Source organism: Micromys minutus (assembly GCF_963924665.1).
Source record: "Micromys minutus genome assembly, chromosome: 32".
In the NCBI taxonomy this organism is placed as follows: domain Eukaryota; kingdom Metazoa; phylum Chordata; class Mammalia; order Rodentia; family Muridae; genus Micromys; species Micromys minutus.
In genome coordinates, this window is record NC_137967.1 from 21,491,552 (window position 1) to 21,513,616 (window position 22,065).

Genomic DNA, 22,065 nt, shown 5'->3' on the forward strand with positions numbered 1-22,065 from the left:
TAGACAGAAACTAGAGTCTGAATGGGAAAGTCATGGGTTTTAATCCAATGGATGAAAGAAATGCAGCTCATGGGTTTTAGTGGTTGCAGAGTACTCTGTTGTGTTCATAGTTACCATCTGATTTACTGAGGTCAGTTACTTACTGAGGTTTACTGTGGTAGTAAACACTGGTGTATAATCAGACTTAACCTGGTGTGAAGAACCCTGTTCTTGAGAGTCAGCTGCAGTCCTCAGCCTTGACCTCACCGTAGACAAGGCCTCTCGCTTACAGTGATCCTGGAGCTTCAGTAGATAGGTGTTTATTGGCTGTTTTGTGTGATTCACTGAGCCTTACGGGGTCCTCTGCCTTTTGCTTGAGTAATCTTAGTGTAATTTGATAGGCAAAAAGGGCATCTTATTTTGAGTCTTTTTTTTTTTTTTTTTGCTTATTTTATTTAAATTTTGAGTCATTTCTGAGAATTGGTCCTCTCCTTTACCCACCAACAGCTTTCATGTGGCTGTCTGAGAGTTTTTCAAAAGCAAGTGAGAGACTGACAGTGAGAGACAGTGTCTTTCTGTCTTTTGAGCTGATTCATCATGAGGCCATTGATGAAGACTTATTGGAGAGATTAAATGGTGAGGCGCTAGCTGTCTGTCATTATAACAGAAAACTTGAGGCAGTATACTGTTTATAGAGGGAAACGGTGTGGTGTCACTGGGAAGTTAGAGGCAGGAGGTTCTAGGGCCAATGTCTGCATAGCTAGTTTGAGACACTGGGGTTGCATAATGTGATCGATCATCTTAAAAAGAAACATACAGGTAGGTAGTTAGTCCAGTTCCTTGGAACTGACTATGGGTGTACACAGCTGAGCAAGACCACTCCTGTCATGGACAAGAAAAAGGAGGTCAGACTTCCATGATTCCTATCAGGTATATTCAACAACCTGCAGGCCTTGGAGTCATGCAGGCTCGGAGCCAAAGCCTCGTCTGTAAACACTTAACACAAGCTGTGGGTAGGGCATGGAGCTCACAGGTCACCTGAGGGAGTTAGGGAGTCTGCTATGAAGGACGGTCTGAGCATCACGCAACTCTGCCATCACGCAGTGGCTTGTAAGTATATGGTTTGTGGATTGTAAGGTTCCCATCTCAGGCCTGGGGTAGAGCTCAAGGACTCGGGAAGTGTTTGTGAAGTTAGAATTCCTGTGCATGCACTGCTGCTGCTGCAGCTGGACATGAGGAAGACACTGGGCACCAGAATTTATGAGCCAACGTATGATGACCTTTAGGTGTCCCTGTCTTCCATGACCAGCTATATCCTACTGCCTCTGAGCTTCTAGTATAACATTGTGGCCTCCAAGAGATTTTGAAGAAGGAGGGGTGGTGTTTGATGAAGCAGGGTATAGTAAAGGATCACCTAGAACTCCTAATGGTCCTGCCTTCATCTCTTAAGTGATGGGGTTCAAAGGGCCATTTCTTTGTTTTGGGGATTGGCCGAGGATGGCTTTGAAGTTCTGCCTCTACCTTCAGAGTTCTGGATTATAGGCGTACACCACACCTCTTTCATGGTGCAGTTTATTTTGTGTATTAATTTTGTGCCTGCAATGTTGGTCTGTACATTCTGTATCCATGCAGAGAGTCCATGCTGGCCAGAAGACGATATCATATTTCCCTGGAACTGGAGGGTTGTGAGTCCTGAGTCCCCTGGCAGAGCATGTTGTGTGTATGTGAAGTGGCACTGCCACCATGTCTCTACCTTCAGCAGAGAGCATGTACTGTCCCGATGACTTCCGGGATTACCTTGTTTATAATACTTGATAGGAAACAGAATGAGGGATCAGGAAGATGGCCTAGCAAAGCAGTGGGGAAAACCTCACTTGCAGTTCCTCCAAAGGACTTGAGTCCAGTTGCTGGCACCCACTGCAGCTACCTGACAACTTACGGCTGCTGAGCTTACAGCTCCCTTTTCTGACTCCTGTCTATGCCTGCACTTATGGTGCACACTCACACAAACATAAAATCTTTAGAAGAGAGACAAAACTGTTAGGGTTATCTTAGAAACTGCTCAGTTTGTCAAGTGTATTAACATAATCCTGTAAAATCTAAACATTTGGGATGGGATGCTGAGCCAAGAAGACTGCCAAAAACTTGCCTGCCTGGACTTTGAGCAAAGGAAGAGAGAAAGAAGCTAAGGTGAGAAGGGTGGAACAAAGGAAGGAGGGGCTGAATGCTTACAGCGGTGAGCGAGTGACCAGAGCTGGGCTGCCACACTGGGAGATGAGGGACAGGACAGTCTGCCAGGTACTGGGTTTTGGTGTGCTCACACACTGTCCTCGGGGCTTGAACACCTTAGCTACGTGTTCTTGAGTCTAGTTTTCCAAAAGAGACTTTAGCCATGTGGTTGATATTTTGTGCCGCTCTCCAACTTGCCAGGTCTTCGGCCTGGGATGCCTTTGGCACAGGAGGTTAGCAGAAAACTAAGTGTGCATGGTTCTGACCATGGGCGAGACTGACTGCTGACAGCCTAGGGGTCCCTGGCACCTAGAGCTTCTGAAGTTGGCTCTGCTAGTCCCTGTGGTTTTTGACCACAGTGTGGTCACCCTGTTAGAATCCAGCCATGGTCTGAACCCTGGTCAGTATATGTTAACTGAGTGCAGACTGGTGGCCTCCAAGAACCCCTCCCCCAGCTGTGTCCTACCGAGTGGGTGACTGAGTGGGTGACTGGCTCGGTGTCAGGCCTGTAGCCTTCCTGCTGGAAGTAGTCCCAGCACTGAGCACGCCGGGGGAAAGGAGTCACTCACTGGTACATGAGTTCTACATGGACCTACACAATGTAATGGGCCTGTAGCTAGAAAACAAGACGAAGGAAGTCTTACTGAGAGAGCCAGCTGGGGGCAGTTAAGAGGATGAAGCCATGATTGTCTGGCCAAAAGAGCCTGAAGCCTTTAAGGTGATTTTTGTTATAAGTTTAGCTTCCTGTCCTCAGTAGAGCCACTTTTGAAAGCTATCTTGTGTTGGGGCTAATTTGTGACACTTTGTTATTTTCTGTTGAATGCTGTATGTGTGTCATTTAGGTGCCCTTGGTTAGGGTTAGGGTTAACTATCACAGTATTCAACTGAGTTATTCTTGCTTCTCTACTGGGAATGACACCCAGGGCCTTGCACTTGCTGGGCAAATATACCATTACTAAGGTACTAAGTAAAGTCCCTTGACTTTCTTATTTATTTATCTAATTTTTTAAAAAAGATTTATTTATTTCATGCATGTGGGTAGTACACTGTAGCTGTCTTCAGATACATACACCAGAAGAGGGCATCAGATCTCATTACAGATGGTTGTGAGCCACCATGTGGTTGCTGGGAATTGAACTCAGGACCTCTGGAAGAACAGTCAGTGTTCTTAACCACTGAGCCATCTCTCCAGACCCCTACTTATCTAATTATATAGGTTTTTCAGAGACAGGATTTCTCTGTAGTGCAGGTTGTCCCAAAACTTGCTCTGTAGACTGGGCTGGCCTCTCAAGAGATTGGCCTGCCCCTGAGTGCTGGAGTTAAACCATGACCTGTGCCTGTTGTCACCACGGCTGCCGGCAGCTCTGAGCGCTGGTGTTCTGATGCAGATGAAGTTTGCGCATGTTTAGATTTTTTTTTTAAAGTGGCTGTGTTATGTTCACATACACACAGGTTCTCTTTGAAATAACATGAAAAGATACTTTTTCCCCCCAAGACAGGGTTTCTTTTACTCTGTAGAGTAGGCTAGCCTTGAACAATTATAGACCTGCCTCTGCCTTCTGAGTGTTGGAGTTGAAGGTATATACCGCTGCTGCCGTCACCGCCACTGCCACCGCCACCCAGCTGGTAGTAGTGATCAAAGTTTGTCTTTTCCGTTACACAGGTAGATCCTAAACTTAAGCAGAAACATGGGTGATCCATCGGCTCCAACAGTGATGCCCCATTGACTTGGGCAACACACATTGCATGGTTCAGATGAAGTTAATTAAGTTTGGAGCTCTGGTTTTGTAGTGTTTTAATGTTATCCAGGCTGTTCTCCTTCCCTGGCACTTTTTGATCTGAGTGAGTTATAACCCAAACTGGTAAGGTACGTTTCAGAAATGCAGTCAGCAGCAGCATGTATGTGTGACTGATGTTTAAGAGCAGCAGGAAGTACGACAGCAGAACACAGTAAGAACTGTGGGCTAAGTCCCGAGGTTGCTGCCTTTTTTAGAACATGCATTTCTTCTTGCCCTCTTCACCTCTGCTAATGAGTGCTGACATTCGGAAAAGAGTGAAAAAGACTGCTTTTGTTTGCTTTGCTGCAAATAAAGGCCGTGCTGCTGGCCGCCTTCCCAGTGGCCTGAGAGCACTCAGCTGTGGTCAGTGAGGTGTGTACACCATGCCAGCCTGCTGGCCTCGGGCTGCCTCCCTTTGCTCTTCCTCGGATGCCACCTGGTTTCTCTGTGAGGTGAAGCAGATATTACTCTGAAACCCGATGGACAGGGGTTTCCTACGCTCACCTTCTGATCCAGTAGCTTGCAGTGTAGATGTTATCTTTGTGAACGTTCAAAACCATCTAGAAAATGCACCTTGCAAAAATGTAGTCCAGCATGCCAAAGTTCCTGCATGGTACTGCCGTTTTTGGATTCCAGAAGCAAGCCTACGTTTATAGTCCTGCCCTTCCCTCATAGCAGTAAAGTGAGCTTCTCCCTGGGTGCTCTTCCTCTAAAAGTAGATGGGTGGTGAGTCTCACTGTCCTCTAGGGTTACAAACAGGAAGCACGTTCAGCATGGGCCACCAGAGAAACAGCTCTGCTAGCCTGGCTAGTGTCTAGGGCTCTGGTTTTCTCAGGAAGTAGTTAGGGAAGAGTCTCTGGTTTCCACTCCAGCCAGTCTCAGGTGCTGACTTGGGTGCCGACATTCTCTGCACATCTGATATGCAGTTAGAAGCCAAGCCCACGTGCTGCAGTGTGGCAGCTGTCATCTAGCATGTTAAGTGCTCGGGCAGCACTAAAGGAACTAGCATCCCAGACTGCAGACAGTATCCCAAGCAAGCCGTTGTTGTTTTTTTGTTTTTTTTTTTTTTTTAACTTCCATACATAGACCCTATACTAGACATGTAAAAATTGCCAGTGAAATAGAGACTGGGCATTTTGTTTAGCAGAGATATCCCAGAAATCAGACCTTTCTTCTATTTGGGCTCTTGTGGTTTGTGGGGTGTTTGTTTGTTTTGTTTGGTTTTCATGAAAAACTTGCAATGCATTTTCAAACTCCGCTCAAACTTTAGTGGAGCTCCATTGGCTTTGTGACTTTTCTGTCATGAATGCAGCCCTAGCTATAAGCTTCACAAATGCAGAAATCAAGACGCAACCAGTCACTGCCTCAATGCTGGTTGGATAAGGTTTGTGCTAATTGAAGCCCAGGACTTGGTCTTGGATGCTCATTTGCCAAGCTGTTTGTCAGTCTCACAGTAACAGTATGGGCTTTAACTTCCTGATCTTCCAGAGGATCAGAGTTAGCTTTCTAGCACCCAGTTTAGGCTACTCGGCCATTTGTAACTCAAGAGGATCTGACACCTCTGGTTTCCACAGCAATTTGCACTTGTGTGTATACCCACATAAAGATACACACACATATACATAACTTAATCTTGAGAAGGGGGAGGGAATAGTTCTTTAGTTAGAGCAAGTTCCAATGACTATTTTTAAGAGTGTGGAGCAATCTCAAATGGCTCTGCTTTCCAGCTTCCTTCATCTTCAGGGAAATATGTTCTCTTGATGTGTAGAAGCTAAGACTTAATAAAGTCCCTGTCTAGGTAAGTGCTGTGTAGAGCATCCATTGCTTAAGCTAAAAAGCCAGTTCACTTGTCTTTATTTCTACACTGCAATATACTGTATATTCTGGGGCAAGCTGTGAGGCCAAGTGGTCATTCTGCCATGTAGGTGTGCATCGGTGACAATAGGCCAGGGTACAGCAGCGGCAGAACCTGCTTGTGTCGGTAATGTTCCATTTGGACCAAGGTCTGGCCCTATCATGGTCTCCTTACATAGGCCTGGCTCCAGGCCCAGGCTGGAACCTTTCTTCTGCTTCCTTGGTTCCTGGATGTTGACATAGTTCTTATATTAAGGGAGGTTTGTTTACAGTAACCTGTCTATCTGGTGAGTGAGTATTTGGCCTTCCTTTTTGGCTGAAGCACCCTTTGAACTGGTGCCTAGAATGCAGGCCTCCTGCCCTGGCCTCTCCTCCAGGTTGTAACAGGGCTTTCCCTTCTGGCCTCTCTGCCCATGTACTTTCTATTTTGTTGCCTCCTTAGGAAAACCTTACCTGACTTTGACCTGTGGCTTGGTCAGAGTGTGTTGTACTTTCCAAGCACAGAAAATGTGTTACTATGCTGCGCTGCTTTCTGAGTGGATTTGATGGGAAGATGAAAGTGCTGCTTTTTTTTTTTTTTTTAGATTTGTTTTATTTTTACATATTTGAACACATTGTGACTGTTTTCAGACGCACCAGAAGAGGGCATCAGATCTCATTACAGATGTTTGTGAGCCAACGTGTGGTTGCTGGGATTTGAACTCAGGACCCCTGGAAGAGCAGTCAGTGCTCTAACCACTGAGCCATCTCTCCAGCCATCTCACCTGGCCTACATTTTGGTTAATGTATTACTTCCTGTGGGTAAATAGAAGAGAACAGACATTTGGGGCTTTTCTTCTACTTGAGAGTTTGAAATGAGCATTACAAGAAGAGCTCTCTAACCTTCCTTTTTCCCCTTCCCCAGTGCTGCTGAAATTCCGCACAGATAAAGGGAGAGACCCTACTTCTGATAGCTACAACGAGGATTCGGAGCTGCTGCTGCAGATACGGAATGATGTGCTCGACTCACTGGGCGTTAGTCCTGACCTGCTTCCCGATGACTTTGTCAGGTTGGCATCTGAACAGACAGACATCTGGTTCTGGTATTTTTCTTTATGGAGACCCAAGTCTCAAAGGGGACTCCCGCAACACATTACCCAGCTGTATAAGGGACCTCCTGCTGGTGCTCTAACCAACACGACAAAGCAGCAAAGACTTGTAGGTTTAGGTTTTCATGTAGCTTGAAGTTTAAGGTATCATGTGGTCTGTTGACATGCGGGCCCTTTTTGTTCCTCTTCTGTCCTGAGTCCATGCCTGATTTCCTTGCCTGTCACAGGGCGGATCCCGGCACGTAGAGCTTTAGCGCTCTTGCTCAGCCTTAGCTGTGAAGTACTGCAGTGTTTCCTTGTGTCGTACACTATCCAGATCAGCTGAGGATGAATGAGGTGTGATCAGTCACTTGGTGGATGTTTGTCACCCAATGGGCACCTCTCTGCACCTTTACCAGGCTCGGGAAGTTCTAACTGCAGCAGTCTCCTGCCCTCACAGTCAGGTTTGAGGTATTTTAGACAAGTGGCCCTGAGTTCCTTCTGAGCGCTGTACCGTCTTGAGCACACTGTTTGCCTCATCGCTGAACTTCCAGGCCGTAGCCCATGGGAGTGGTGGGCACAGTGTGTTTGCTGCGGTTGCTCAGGCCCGTGATCTACCATAGTCCTGTTTGTGATCTGCAACGCAGTTCATAAATGAGACAGGAGCTCAGAGAAGGGAAGTGACTAGTCTCATGCACAGAGGCCTTTGTAGATTATTTATATTACAATATTATTGTAGATTATTTCCTCATTAGTTAAATGAAGCAATAATCCATAGATATCCGATCTCATTTTATCATTGCTACCCTCTTTTGATACGTGGCTTTGTAGGTGCTTAAATGACAGGTGTGCACCACAATACCTGGCTCTGCCCAAGGGTTTTATCAGTGACACTAGTGCTGCCACCACATATCTCACCCCAATAACCATATTGCTTTCAGGTTTTTCTCAGCAATAAGGCTGCCAGAGAGCTCCTACTGCCTTGTCGCTTCCTGGGCTCTTCCTGCCCCCAGCCAGCATCACTCATGATAGTCTTAACTCCTTGTGGAGCCGGGAACTAAAAGGCCATCCTCCACAGCTAGGAAGTAGCTTTTGAGGTTCTTTGGCTAAATCATGCCTGGCAGCTTCACACGCTTAGCACTCCTCTCTTACTGGGGGAAAGACCAGACCATGAGGTGCACTCAATCCCACTGAGCTTCCCTCCAATAGATCCACCCAGAGTGGCAAGTTTGATGCTGGGCTATGAACATGCAGCTAAGTGCTAATTTGGACATTTAGGGTGATGAACCGGCAAGAGTTAAAGGCTTTACTTCCCAGATGTGACAGTCCACACATGGCCTAATGAGCTACTGGCTTTTCTCTTCCCTACCTACCTCTTGTGGAAACTACATCCCTAGTCTGGGTTCTGTGTGCTCAGCCGCTTCTCCTATTGCCTTCTAAGTAAGAGGTTGTTCAGAGGCTTCTTGATGCTGTGCTGGCAGGTCCAGGGTGAGATAAGGATGCAGGTGAGGAGATGAGTGAGCCGCCTCTTACAAATGGCTTGATGCTGCAGCAGAGCAGGGACAGCTGTGCCTGGGCCTCTGTCCATCTTAATCTGACGGTGGCCTGTGCTCTCACCTTCTTGTTCTGAGTGCTCTTTCCTTGAAAGTAAGAGCTGTATTGCTTTTCTGATGAGGAGAAAAGATGACCTGTTTTAGCCACTGCTAACATCTTTGGGTCTGGGCTCAGAGAGAGAGACGACAGACAGACATTTTTCGATTGCCTCTTTGCAGTATAAACATATGCTCTATACTAGACAGAACCAGGTTACTTTTATGTAGGTCAAGGTGTTGCATGACCTGATGTGTAGGTACTAACTTAGCCTTTACTTTGTTAAGGTGTGGTTTTCTTTTCAGCCTTCATAGACGTTCATAACTTTATGTGTGAAATAATTTATATTGTATTTTTTAAGTTAGCGGTTGAGGGAGGTAAAGGCAGAAGGATCTAGCCCTATCTCAAAACAAAACTATACATGACAAATACATGACGATCCATGGGTTTGATGTTTGCCACCAATCCTGTCAACCTAAGGGCCAAAACACAGCCTCGAAGGTTGTCTGACCTCCCCTGCTGCAGCCTGTCGCACACTCACTCGAGATGGAAGTCATAGGAGAATTAGCAATAACGTCCTGGTTTAACCGTCTCAGCACCTTGTTTCAGGTGTGTGAGTACGTGATGAGGAGGTCAGAGGTCAGCTGCAGAGTCAGTTTTCTCCTTCTACCTTTACCTGGGTTCCTGGGGCGTTTCCCTGGGCCTCATGCTAACCTTTGTTTTGAATTAGTCTTCTTTTTTTCTTTTTATTGTATTTACTTATACTTAGTGTGTATGTATGTTTTGCTTGTGTGTGTGTCTATGCCATATGCATGTGGCGCACACAAGCCCAAAAAGAGTGTCAGATGCCATAGAGCTTGGTTGGCATAACAGGTGGTTATGAGCCATTTTGTGGTGCTGGGAATTGAACCTAGGCCTCCTACAGCCCCATTCTAACCGTCTAGCACATTTAATAAGCTTTTTCAAGTCCCATTTGAGTCTTTTTTAAATATGCCACACCTAGGCATTGATTCTCTTTCCCTGCCGCACAATCATCACAGTTGACTTCCTCTTCTGTTCCTCCTAGCTCCTGGTGCCTTTAGTGCACCCTTGAGTAAGTGGAGTCATGTAGTACTTGTCCTTGGTGTCAGACATCTCAGCATGTATGTCTGTGTGTATGTATACACATACATGTATACACATACATACATACATACACACTTGTATACACATACATATACACACACCTGCCATCTCCTCGATTATGAAGCAGAGGGACAAGCATTGCCGAGAGTTCAAGGCTAACCAGGACTCTAGAGAGACCATTTCAACCTCTTACCCACACTATCCTTAGTGAACTTTCTGAGATTTTTGTTGTTGTCTTTGCTTTAGTTATTTTGGGTTTATTTCTTGTTTTGCTTTGGTTTTGGTTGGTTGGCTGGTTGGTTTTGTTCTGGAGACTGACTTAAAGAGCTCAAAATGTAAAGTGAATTGATAATTCTAGTAAGGCCGTCTAAAAGACACACAACACAATCCAGGTATTTTCTACAAGTTGTAAGCCTAGATTGGGCAGGTTTGGAGCTATTCTAAGTTCTTCCCAAGCTATGAAGTTCCTCGTTGCTTGCTGTTTGTCCTGGCCACATGCTCATGGTCTGTCTCCTCTCATGGCACCTCCTCCTCCTCCCTCTACCTGCAACCCTATCACTCAAGCCTCAGGTCCCACCTTTTCCTTCCACTGCCCAATCACAGGCTCTAGCCTTTTACTGACTGGTTAAATTGGGGAGCAAGATTTCCGTAGCATCACTCAGTGTGTGTGAGAATCTGCTCGTTGCTGGTTGGAAAACCCTAGATGTCGCGTTCTCTCCACCATGGCCAGCCTCAAACAATACACTTCTCGAGGAAGAAGAAAAGTCAAGCACTATGGAGTGTTGACATGTAGAGTGTGGGTGTGTGGGTGGCCTCGGTTGGTTGGTTACATGACTGGATGTGGTGGTGTATCCTGTGATGTCAGTTGCTCAGAGGGTGAAGGCAGAAAGATCACAAGTTCTTTCAAGGTCAGGTCAAACAACTTAGTGAGAGCCTGTCTCAAAAAGTAAAAAGAGGGCCAATGGAGTGTGACAGGGTGGTAGAGCACCTCCAGCTCCCCAGGAAATATACTCACTTTGTATCTCCAGCACTCCAGAGGCTGAAGCAGGAGGATTCAGGTTGGTGCCAGCTTGGGCTACATAGTCTTGTTCTCAGTTGTGTTTTGTGATAAAAGGAACATTGTTACCTGGTCATGGGGTTTACTTTGTTATGTTCTATGTACCCTGTGCTATAAAGACCTTTAATATGCAGGCCCTTCTGCATTGCATTTTAGCAGTACATACATGTGTCATTTTAAGAGACACCAAGATGGATGGTTGATGTGTGGCTCCATAAAAACAACTTAAACACTTAATCATTGGTGTACCAGATCAAAAGATGGATATTGGTAATTTGGTTTATATTATTATGTGTCTAGGTGATACACCTTTAAAAATGTCTAGAAGGCATATGTATCCATGTGAGAGGGTCAGGGTAGCCTGAAGTCCCAGTTTGCTCCTCTAATGACCCTTCTGTGTTGAGAGCTAGGAACTAGCCTGACAACTTCTTATGGGAGCCTGTGTTTTGGACCCTCGGAGGGTTACTGGCCGCTGACAGTCTTCTCCAGCCAAGCCCAGAAGGAAGGAGCTGCAGCCTATGTGGGTCGTGCAGACTTTGTGATGTCCCATGTTTACTGTCTTGTAGCACACAGCAGGGCCTGCTCGCCCATGGCTCTGGGAATAGCACACAGGAGAACCCACTGCCCGTGTGCTGAGAGAATTGCGGGAATGTGCTGGGGCCACTCACACATCTGGTGTTTGTAGGACCTTATTTTTAGGAAGCACAGATATAGTCTTTCCTTGAACTTAAAAAAAAAAAGAAAAAGAAAAAGAAGCATGTGGAGGAATTCATGCTTTGCAAAGTTAAAGGTCTTCCCCACCCACTTAGGAGCCCCTGGGGTCAAATTTAATTTTCAGGCCTGGATACCAGCTTTGGCACTGCTCTCTAACCAGAACTTTTATCCAGGACAGCCCCTGGCTGGTTCCCACCCTCCATCTTCCTGTGCCCTGGTGCTATGTTTTTCTTGTCTGTCTTCTAGGTTCTGCTTCTCTGAGATGGCCCCAGTATGTGCTGTGGTTGGAGGGATCTTGGCACAGGAAGTTGTGAAGGTAAAGTCATCATGGAGCCGAGGGCGGACTGGCTGAGGCCTGCTTGCTCTCTTGTCCCTCAGTCTTGCATGCCCTGGCTCTGTACCCAACCATCTTGGGCCATCCATGGCCTTGGATGCTTCCTATAGTTACCACTTTGCTCTACCAGTTGTGTGAGTAGATGGAGGTTCCCATCATAGAGGAAAACACTGAAAAGAGACTCCAGCCCCTGTGCTCTAAACTGACATCCGGCAGAGTGGTGTCAGGGCCCTGTTCTGTGTGCTGTGAGTGTGTGTAGAGGAGGTTTAAGTTCAGTGTCTATAGGACACATGATCTACCAGCAGCTACATGAATGCTTACAGAAACCTGTGACCTCCTGTTATAGACTATTCGTGATTTAGAAGAAGAAGACTGGGTCTAGGAACTATGTAACCCTTCTAGAATATTTGGTTTGCTAAAGCTTTGCCAATTTGAAGTCGATTTTATTTTCATTGGTGACTTAAATATTTGCCCAACTTTCTTTTTTGCTGTGTATAGTTGTATCTGTGTGAGGATGTCCTATCCCACAGCAGCCATGTGGGTGCTGGGAATTGAACTTGGGTCCTCTAAAAGAGCAGGCAGTTTTTTTTGTTTGTTTGTTTGTTTTTTAAGTACACTGTAGCTGTCCTCAGACACACCAGAAGAGGGCATCAGATCTCATTACAGATGGTTGTGAGCCACCATGTGGTTTCTGGGATTTGAACTCAGGATCTCTGGAAGAGCAGTCGGTGCTCTTAACCACTGAGCCATATCTCCAGCCCCCTTGCCCAACTTTCTTAATCTTGTGCAGGGCTAGGATGTAGCTCAGTGCTAAAGTGTGTGGTTTTGTTTTTAAAACAGGGTCTTAATCTATAGTCCAGGCTGACCTTAAACTCTTAGTCCCCTGAGTGCTGGGAATGAAAGCACGAGCCACCATGACAGCTCTTCCCTGCAGAAGTGTCTGTAATCATATCTGCTGACAGAGCTGGCTGGCTGGCTGATTTCGTCTGTACAAGTTCAGACCAAGAACAGTGTATGGAGACACTGGTTCTTGCTGCTTTGACTTGGAGTTCTCCATGCTATGTAAGGATTCATCCTGAATCCTGTAGCTTTACAATCTTTTTCTCTCCTTTGCTGATTGGCTCTCTATACTGAACTCATTTGCCCAAGTCTTCCCCACTTGTACACTCCAAACAGCAAGGGCTAGAGAAGCAGGAGAACCTGAAGGCTCTGCAGATGCTCTCCTAACAACTCAACTGGCATGGCGCTGTTTGCCTGTGGGGGTGGGGAGAGTATGGAGGTTGGGGCAGGTGGCCTGAAACCATTGTTGAGGGTGGCTTCTCCACATCCCTGTCTTAATGCTGCCCCCTCCTTCCTGCCTGCTGGGTACAGCTGTTGCTCAGCATCTTGTTTCTGTTTACCCCAGACAGCCAGAGCACTCTACATTCTTGGTTGCTGGGTGTGTTTGGAATCTCGTACCCCATCTTGCTCGGGAAGCACTTTACCTTTTGCCCCATGTTCACCCTCTGCCCTGTCCCTTCATCCCTCCACTCCCTCTACTTAGCACACTACAGCCAGCTGGCAGGAGGACCTGCATCTGAGGCCTCTCTCTGAGCACCTATTAAAAGTACTTGGGAGCAGTTAGAGGGAGTGTGAAAGTTCTGCAGATCAGCTTTCTCTTCCTACCTCCCTCCCTCCCTTCCTCATATCCTTCTAGTCATTCACTGTTCTGGCAGGCTTTAGGCCTCAGTCATGCCTGTGGTCCATGAGTTTCTGTCCACAGTGGTAGAGGGAAAGCAGTGGCCATAGCAGACCCCGTATTAAAACATGAGTTGAGCCAGGACTTGCAGTTGGAGCTACTCAGGAGGCATGGGTCATGTCCACTTTGGCTTGGTGTCTCTGGGAGTGTTGTTTTTGGCACCATTAGACAGTGCTCCTTTCCATTGATGACAGCAGCTCCTATTACTGAGAAATGGGGGGGGGGGCAAGAAAGGGATGGCAGAGGAGTTCCTGCACATGCTGATGACCCCCCCCCCCAGCACATAGGTGGGCTAGCCCCAGTTGAGGAGCATTGTCCTAAACCAGTTATGTATGGTTTGTGACAATGTCCCACTGTGTAGCCCACCTGCATTATGTTGGTGTTGAACTTACAGAGATCTGAATGCCATTCCAGGGATTAAACTCTGAAGCTGGGTGAAAGCCTCTGTTTATGCTGGGCCATGATTGTGTTAGGCTTCTTGCTTCTTTGTTTGTTTTAAATTGTGTTTTTTTAGATATGGTTTCTCTGTAGGCCAACTGGCCTAGAACTCAGAGAGATCCACCTGCCTCTGCCTCCTGAGTCCTGGGATTAAAGACCTGTGCCACCACCGCCCAGCTTAAGCAGAAGCTTTTACCCAGAGTACTCTTGGCCTTTCCCTTGTGATTTTCATGTTCTTTTTCCTGGTCCACTTTAGAAGGCCCATCCTTTGTTGTTCTGCTGTCTCTCTCCAGGCCCTGTCTCAAAGGGACCCTCCTCACAACAACTTCTTCTTCTTCGATGGCATAAAGGGCAGTGGAGTTGTGGAGTGCCTTGGTCCCCAGTGAGGCTGAGCAAGCCACCGCGTCACTACCCTCTCCATGAAGGCACATCGGGATTGTTTTCCTAGAACAAGAAGATGTCACCCTGCGTTTGTCCTAGCAACTGTCAGGGACCTGCTGGCATTGCAGCCCTGTGCTGTCACTGGGGACTGACAGCGCCTGGGAAGAGCATCGTACTTTGTGATGTCAGTTTCTTGTCACCTTTTGGACTTAATTTCTTTCTATAGGTCAACAGAGAGGAGCAGGAAGTCAGCAGGGATCTGAGGCCCAGAGCCTCTGAAACTGTTGCCTGGAGAACTGAGAACAGCCCTCTGTTGTTGGCCCTTCCTCAGGCTTTAGCTGGATTTTGGAAGGGAGAGACTGTCACCCAGTTGTCATGTCTTTTTGGTTGTCAGCTTTAAGTGGCTGAACCGTCTTTTCAGTCCAAACAGTTTATTTCTAAAAGGTAGATTTAATGCTAGGAGCTGTTATGCAGGCTTGTAATCCTAGAAATTGGGATGCTGGGGCAGGAGGATTGCTGTAAATTTCAAGGCCAAGCTGGTCTACATAATGCCAAGAACCTTTCTCAAAATATCACAAAAGGTGTGTTCCAGAGTTAGGGTGGGGCAGTGTCTCCTGGTTCTTCCTGAAGGGAGGGAGGGCCGAGTTGGTCTGGTCTTCTTCTGGGTATGGGGGCACTTTGTTTAATTTGTAGATTCCCTTGGTCCTTTGATAAGGAATGAGAATAAAGAGCGTTTCTCTCAAGCTTGCTTGTCTCCTCTGTTTTAGAAACTTGTGGATGGGTAGCTGGTCTCAAATCTGAAAAATCTCACACCCTCTATACTTCAAAGGGTCCTGATATCTCCAATCCTGCCCCCTTGTTTCCTTTGTCCTTTGGATGATGCAGCAGTTGGACTGCAGGTAGGACGCATAGATGCTTAGACTCCTGCCTGTGTGCTGAGTGTCTCAGCCATGTGGCAACCGCTCTCCGAGCTAAAAGGCTGAAGTCAAGTGGGTGAACCAGAGAGCCCAGCTTAACCTAGGAGGCTAAGACTGTGAGATCACGAGTTCAAAACCAGCCCCTGCTGTGCAGCCATTTGGGGAGGTGGAGGGCAGAGTCCTATGGCTATAAAATGGGGCTTTCCCTGCCGTACCATCAGCTCCAGTTCTTAGCCCTCTGTGCTCTCGTTGGTGCAGAACAGTTCTCACCCTGTGTCCCCCCCATATCCATCCCAGGTGCAGAGGAACCCTGATGTAGAGTAGTCCCTTTCTGGGTGACATTAGTACCACTGTGGCACTGGGGTCTGCAGTCTTGTGGATTTCTTGGGGTATGAAAGGCAAAAAAGACACCCTCCTGGTTGCAGTGGAAAGACTTGGTCACAAGGGGGAGCAGATACTTGTTAACCTACATGAAACAAACTTTGTAGCTGGTGCCTCTAGATCACAGGCCGAGTCACCAAGAGGGCCTGCCTCTGAGGAAGCTACAAGTACCTTAAGTATCTGGAAAGGCCAGTGGAGTGATGAGTGCTAGAACCTCTGGGAGGTGCACACTCAGAACTGATCCTCAGAGGCGTGGAAGTCGGGGGAGTCACAGCTGAGCTGCCCAGAGGCACAGGATCTCCAACCTGCCCTTCTCAAAGCGTGTGGAGAGTGGACTGTATAAAAGAGAAACGCAGCTAAACAGTCATGAAATCTAGGACTATATAGAGCTTGTCTCAAAAACCAAAGTTAATAAAGCAGTAACTTGTCTCTATGCTCAGCCTTACTTACTTTTAGAAATTTTATAATGCATTTTACTGAGTTAAACGTGTAGGTGCACACACCACAGTTCTCAAGCTGGGGTCAGAGAACAAAGATTTACAATGCTGAGCATGGTGATCCACACACTCTGGAGGCAGAGGCAGGTGCAAGTCTGAGTTCGATCTGCCCCAGTGATTCCACATGCTCTCTCTGTCCTCGGAGGCTTCTGTTAAGCGCAGTGGTAGCAGTGTGTGCCTATGTTCCCAGCTGTTCCTGGCCCAGGAGGATCACCAGTTCAAGCTCAGCGCAAGCCAAACAGTGGGAACTCATCTCAAAGAATAAACAAGAAAAAGGATCCTCGATGCGTCAGGCAGCCTGGCAGCCTGTTAGACTCATAATCCTAGCAGCTGCCCTCATGGCTGAACTCAGGATTTTGGAAAGAAACGTGAGATGCTTTTTGGATGTGTTGGCTGTATCCACTTTCCCGCCCTGAGGTCACCCTCGTCAGTCTTGAGAGGGAAGCTTTCCAGATGGCCAAGTTCCACCCAGACTCAGCTATGGAGATATATGACCACCAACTTCCTTTACACAGCTTGTGTCTAAGAATAGTGTGTTTAAAAGTGTTGGTGTGCGCCTTTAATTCCAGCACTCAGGAGGCAGAGGCAAGTGGGTCCCTGGCCTGCAGAGTGAGTTCCTGGACAACTATTACACAGAGAAACCCTGTCTCCAAAAAAACAAGGAATAAAGTTATGTGCTGCCAATCCTGATGAGTTGGGTCCCTATCTATGCCAAGCACCAAGGAGTGCTTGTGGGGGGTGGTCAGAGGATTCAGAGTGCTATGTGGGGTCCAGGGATCACCTTTACCCACTGAGCCATCTCACTGTCTCCACTTAAGTGAATGTTTAAGTTTTATGTGTATAGTTGCTATGCCTGCATGCATGTGTTTATGTGCACCACATTCTTGCCTGGTTCCCAAAGACCAGGACAGGGCATTGGTTCCTCTGGACCTTGGAGTTAAATATCTTTGTGAGACACCGTATTGGTCCTGGGATCCAAACTCTGGTCCCCCACCAGAGCAACAAGTACTCTTGACTGCCGTCTCTCCGACCACAGTAGTATTTTGTTTTGCTTTTTGAGACAGTATTTCTCTGTGTAGCCCTGACCTTCCTGGAATTCCATCTGTAGGCCAGGCTGGCCTCGAACTCAAGAGATCTGCCTCCCTACTGCTGGAATTAAAGGCATGTACTACCACCACCTGACACCGCTCCCCTTCCCCCACAGCTCCCTATACACTGTGATAGTTTTTAAGGAGGAAATAAGCTTGTAGACAAAAGTCCATCTTTCTCCAGAGCAGCCATGGTAGGATTGGGACATGTGCAGAGCAGAGGTACTGAGCCTCTGCCTGGGAAGATGTGGGGCCTCTTCCTGCATCCCTTGGGCAGAGGCTGTGGTGGTTGCAGTTTCCTTTTCTCTTGGGTTAATTTTTCTACAAGCCTGTTGGGTTTGCATGGTATAGCTTCTGGCTGTAAGTAATCCTGCATCTTTGAAGCAATTTCTACTCTCAGTATTTGAGTCTGTGAAAAGAAGGAAATGTGAAGGCTGGAGATGTCTTGGAGATTCAGAGTAGCACCTTGCTGAAGTCCCAGCACCCACACAGTGTCTCACAACCACTCATAACTCAAAGGGATCTATCTGATATCCTCTTCTGTCCTCTACAGGCCCAAGCAAACTACGGTATACACACATGTAGAATCACACATACATACAGAATAAAAACAAATCTTTAACAAAGGAAAAGTAGACTGGGCAAGGACGGAGACACAGATCTCCACTAAATAGCAAAGTGAAAGTAAGCCCAGTGTACATGAAAAACTGTTCCTGGTAAAGAGTCAGCAACATATGATATACGTCTTTAGTCTGGGTTTCTATCCCTGCACAAAACTTCATGACCAAGAAGCATGTTGGGGAGGAAAGGGTGTATTCAGCTTACACTTCCACATTGCTGTTCATCACCAAAGTCAGGACTGGAACTCAAGCAGATCAGGAAGTAGGAGCTGATGCTGAGGCCATGGAGGGATGGTACTTACTGGCTTGCTCAGCTTGCTTTTTATAGAACCCAAGACTACCACCAGCCCAGGGATGGCGCCACCCACAGTGGGTCTTCCCACCCTTGGCCACTAATTGAGAAAAAGCTGGATCTCATGGAGGCATTTCCTCAAGGGAGGCTCCTTTCTCTGGTAACTCCAGTTTGTGTCAAGTTGACACAAAACCAGCCAGTACAGTATAAAAGAACCAAACGAATATTCTAGGACTGGAAAATGTACTCCATAGACCTAATATAGTAGAGGTGAGAATCACTGAATTGAAAACAGTAAGAAATTTTGCAGCCCTAAAACAATGTATGAAGGGGTTGAGCAGGATGACTCAGCCGGCACAGGAGCTGCAGCCAAACTTGATGACTGGAATTTGTTCCCTACAAAACCTGAATCCCACAAGTTTTTCTCTGCCCTACACACACACACACACACAGAGAGAGAGAGAGAGAGAGAGGCTCCACACACATGGAACTGGAAAGATGGCTCAGTGGTTAAGAGCAGCAACTGCTCTTCCAGAGGTCCTGAGTTCAATTCCCAGCAACCACATGGTGGCTCACAACCATCTGTCATGGGATGTGATGCCTTCTGTTGTGTCTGAAGACAGTATATATACTTACAAATATATAAAGTAAATAAAAAATCATGCACACATAGACACACAAACACAAAGATACAGACATAGACACATAGAAACATACATGCACAGATAGAAGCAGACACAGACATACATGCATAGTCACATATACATGAACAGATATGCACATATATGCACATATATACACGAATCATGCATACACACTAACAGTATGCAAAAGAACTTCATAATATCTTGTGAGAAGCCATCTAAAGGTCTGAACTATGATACACAAAGCCTCATGCTATATAACCAGGACTTTACTGACAGCCATCTTTTCCACCCACAAAATTATAAAGCTTACTAAGAGGCAGATGTATTGGCTGAAACCTATGAGCCTAGTACTCAGACTGAGGCAGAAAATGGAGGACTGAGGGGGTAATGGAGTATACCTTTCATCCTGGCCCTCAGAAAGCAGAGGCAGGCGAATCTAAATCCAAGACCAGCCTGGTCTAAAGACTTCGTTCCAGGGCTACATCAAGAAACCCTGTCTCCCTGTCTCAAAAAAGTAAAAAAGGAGGGGAAGAAAGAATATGAAGACTGGAGGCCAGTCTGGGCTCCGGGGGGGAAACCTTGTCCCAAATTGGTGTGTGTATGTGTGCATGTGTGTGTGTATGTGTATGCTTGTGTGTACATGCTCCTATGTGTGTAGTGTGCATGCGCACATACATATATGCACATGTATTGGTTTGAATGAATTCTCTGTGAACCTTTGCTCCTTAGCTGGGGGCACTGTCCGGGGCATTGTGCGATGTCCCAGCCAGCCACTGGGATGGACTTCACCCTCCACACGGTAAGTGAGAGGCTGGCATGTGGCTGGCAAGCTTGAAGCCCTGGGATCAATTGCCAATACTTAGGAGGTGAAAGCAGGAAGATCGGGAGTTCAAGGCCAGCTCAGACTAAGCGAAACTTGTCTCAAAAGAAAAAGAGAACAAGAGTCTGAAAACTACTTAAAGTGCTGAAGGAAGAGCTGGGGCGTAGCTTAGTGAGTTAGCACTTGCCTTGCGATCTATCCCCAGCCCCATAAAACATAAATAGTACCAGGAAGTTGGCTCTGTGGGGAAAACTCAAGTCAGAGTTTGAATCCTGGGACCCCCTGTGTAAGGCTGGGTGTGACTGCCTGTGCCTGTAACCATAGCATTGAGGATTGAAAGGCAGATCCCCAGAGCTTCATGGTGCGGGTAGAGGTGAGTGGGGGATGGGGAGGGTAGCCTGGTGGAAATCCTGTCTCAAAGCCGGGATGTAGTCCTCAAGAGAGCCTGCATACCTGCACAGTCACCAACGCACAAAGCAAAGCAACCATAAATGAGTCAGTGGAAGACAGAAAAAAGACTTTACCTTCTATCTCACCAGCTCTGGCGAAACTACAAATATTTTCTTTAAAAAAAATTTGTTTTCAGGAATAAACTATAAGCCATGCCTTTACTCCCAGCACTCAGGGGGCAGAGACAGGTGGATCTTTGTGGGTTCAAGGCCAGCCTGGTCTACAGAGTGTTGCAAGACATCCAGGGCTACACAGAAAAACAAACAAAAGGGAAAAAAGAAAATGAAAATATCCTTTGAGGCAGTGCACTAGACCACGTGAGACAAAGGGGTGTGATACCAGCAGAAGATGCACTGGGGGTGTCTGAGGAAAGAGGAGTCGGGATGAAGGTGGGTTATGAAGTTACGGTCGCCATTGTTCGGGAACAGCATCTCACTGGGTGGAGCTCGGCCTGGCTTCAGCACTGTGGCAATCCTCTCCTGGCTGAGAAATGTTTTCTCTGGGACACTGTGCTAATTAACCGTGAGTGTGACCTTGACAGGAGGTCCTCACAGTCTCAGAAACAAACTGCGGAGTCTCTAGATTGAGTTTGTTGAGGGAGAAGACCGACCTGTGACCTGTCATTAGTGTGGACTTCTCTCTTTCTTTCTTTCTTTCTCTCTTTCTTTCTTTCTTTCTTTCTTTCTTTCTTTTTTTCTTTCTTTCTTTCTTTCTTTCTTTCTTTCTTTCTTTCTTTCTTTCTTCCTTTCCTTTCCTTTTTTAAGGTTTATTTTTGTGGGCTGGAGAGATGGCTCAGTGGTTAGATCACCAACTGCTCTTCCAGAGGTCCTGAGTTCAAATCCCAGCAACCACATGGTGGCTCACAACCATCTATAATGGGATCCAATGCCCTCTTCTGGTGTATCTGAAGACAGCTACAGTGTATTTATTTTATAAATAAAATAAATCTTTTAAAGACACGGTGCTTGTGAGGATGTCAGAGAATAGTTCTCTCCTCCTGTAATGTGGGTCTGGACATGAGTTCAGATTCTCATGCACAATGGCTTCTTATCTGTTCATCTCACCAGCCCTGAACTTAGAACATTTCCAGACTGGTTGTAGTGTTCAGAATCCGTGAAGCCAACTGTATTGTTGCCTTATCTGACTAGATCAGACTTAGCACTCTCCCCACCATGGCTGTCCTGCAACTTACACTGTAGACTAGACTGGACTCCAACTCACAGAGATCTGCCTGCCTCTGCCTTCTGGGATTTTTTTTTTTAATTTATTTATATGATGTACTTGTCTTCAGACACACCAGAAGAGGGCATCAGTAAATCTCAAGCATAATTACACTGGTCATGCCTATGGAATAGATACACACCAAGTCTTAGACCCTCACTGGGGGATTCTAGGCAGGGGCTCTACCACTGAGCCACGCCCCCAGCCCCTCACTGGGGATTCTAGGCAGGGGCTCTACCACTGAGCCACACCCCCAGCCCCTCACTGGGGGATTCTAGGCAGAGGCTCTACCACTGAGCCACGCCCCCGGCCCCTCACTGGAGGATTCTAGGCAGGGGCTCTACCACTGAGCCACGCCCCCAGCCCCTCACTGGGGGATTCTAGGCAGGGGCTCTACCACAGAGCCACACCCCCAGCCCCTCACTGGGGGATTCTAGGCAGGGGCTCTACCACAGAGCCACACCCCCAGCCCCTCACTGGGGGATTCTAGGCAGGGGCTCTACCACTGAGCCACGCCCCAAGCCCATCACTGGGGAATTCTAGGCAGGGGCTCTACCACTGAGCCACGCCCCCAGCCTCTCACTGGGGGATTCTAGGCAGGGGCTCACCAAGCAATATTCTCAGTCTTCCTACAACTTTTTAAACATTATTTTGTTTTTTAAGTTAATTAATTACCAATTGTGAGGGTTGCATCTGCATGTATGCCTGCAGGCCAGAAGAGGGCATCAGATAACATTATACATAATTGTGAGCCACCGTGTGGTTGCTGGGATCTGAACTCAGGACCTCTGGAAAAGCAGTCAGTGCTCTAACCACTGAGCCATCTCTCCAGCCCATTTACTTATTTT

General features: G+C 46.9%; 1 protein-coding gene across 2 annotated transcripts in view; it reads left to right on the forward strand.

The window, feature by feature from the left end:
• Nucleotides 1-15,017, forward strand: part of SAE1 (SUMO1 activating enzyme subunit 1) — a 50,151-nt gene extending 35,134 nt beyond the window's left edge. For both annotated transcript variants that reach the window (XM_080908599.1, XM_080908600.1), the window contains 3 exons: nt 6,745-6,889; nt 11,640-11,709; nt 14,197-15,017. In XM_080908599.1, the coding sequence (XP_080764725.1) occupies nt 6,745-6,889; nt 11,640-11,709; nt 14,197-14,289 (308 nt within the window). In that variant the 3' untranslated portion in view covers nt 14,290-15,017. The remainder of the gene's footprint in view (nt 1-6,744; nt 6,890-11,639; nt 11,710-14,196) is intronic.
• Nucleotides 15,018-22,065: the final 7,048 nt, after the last annotated feature.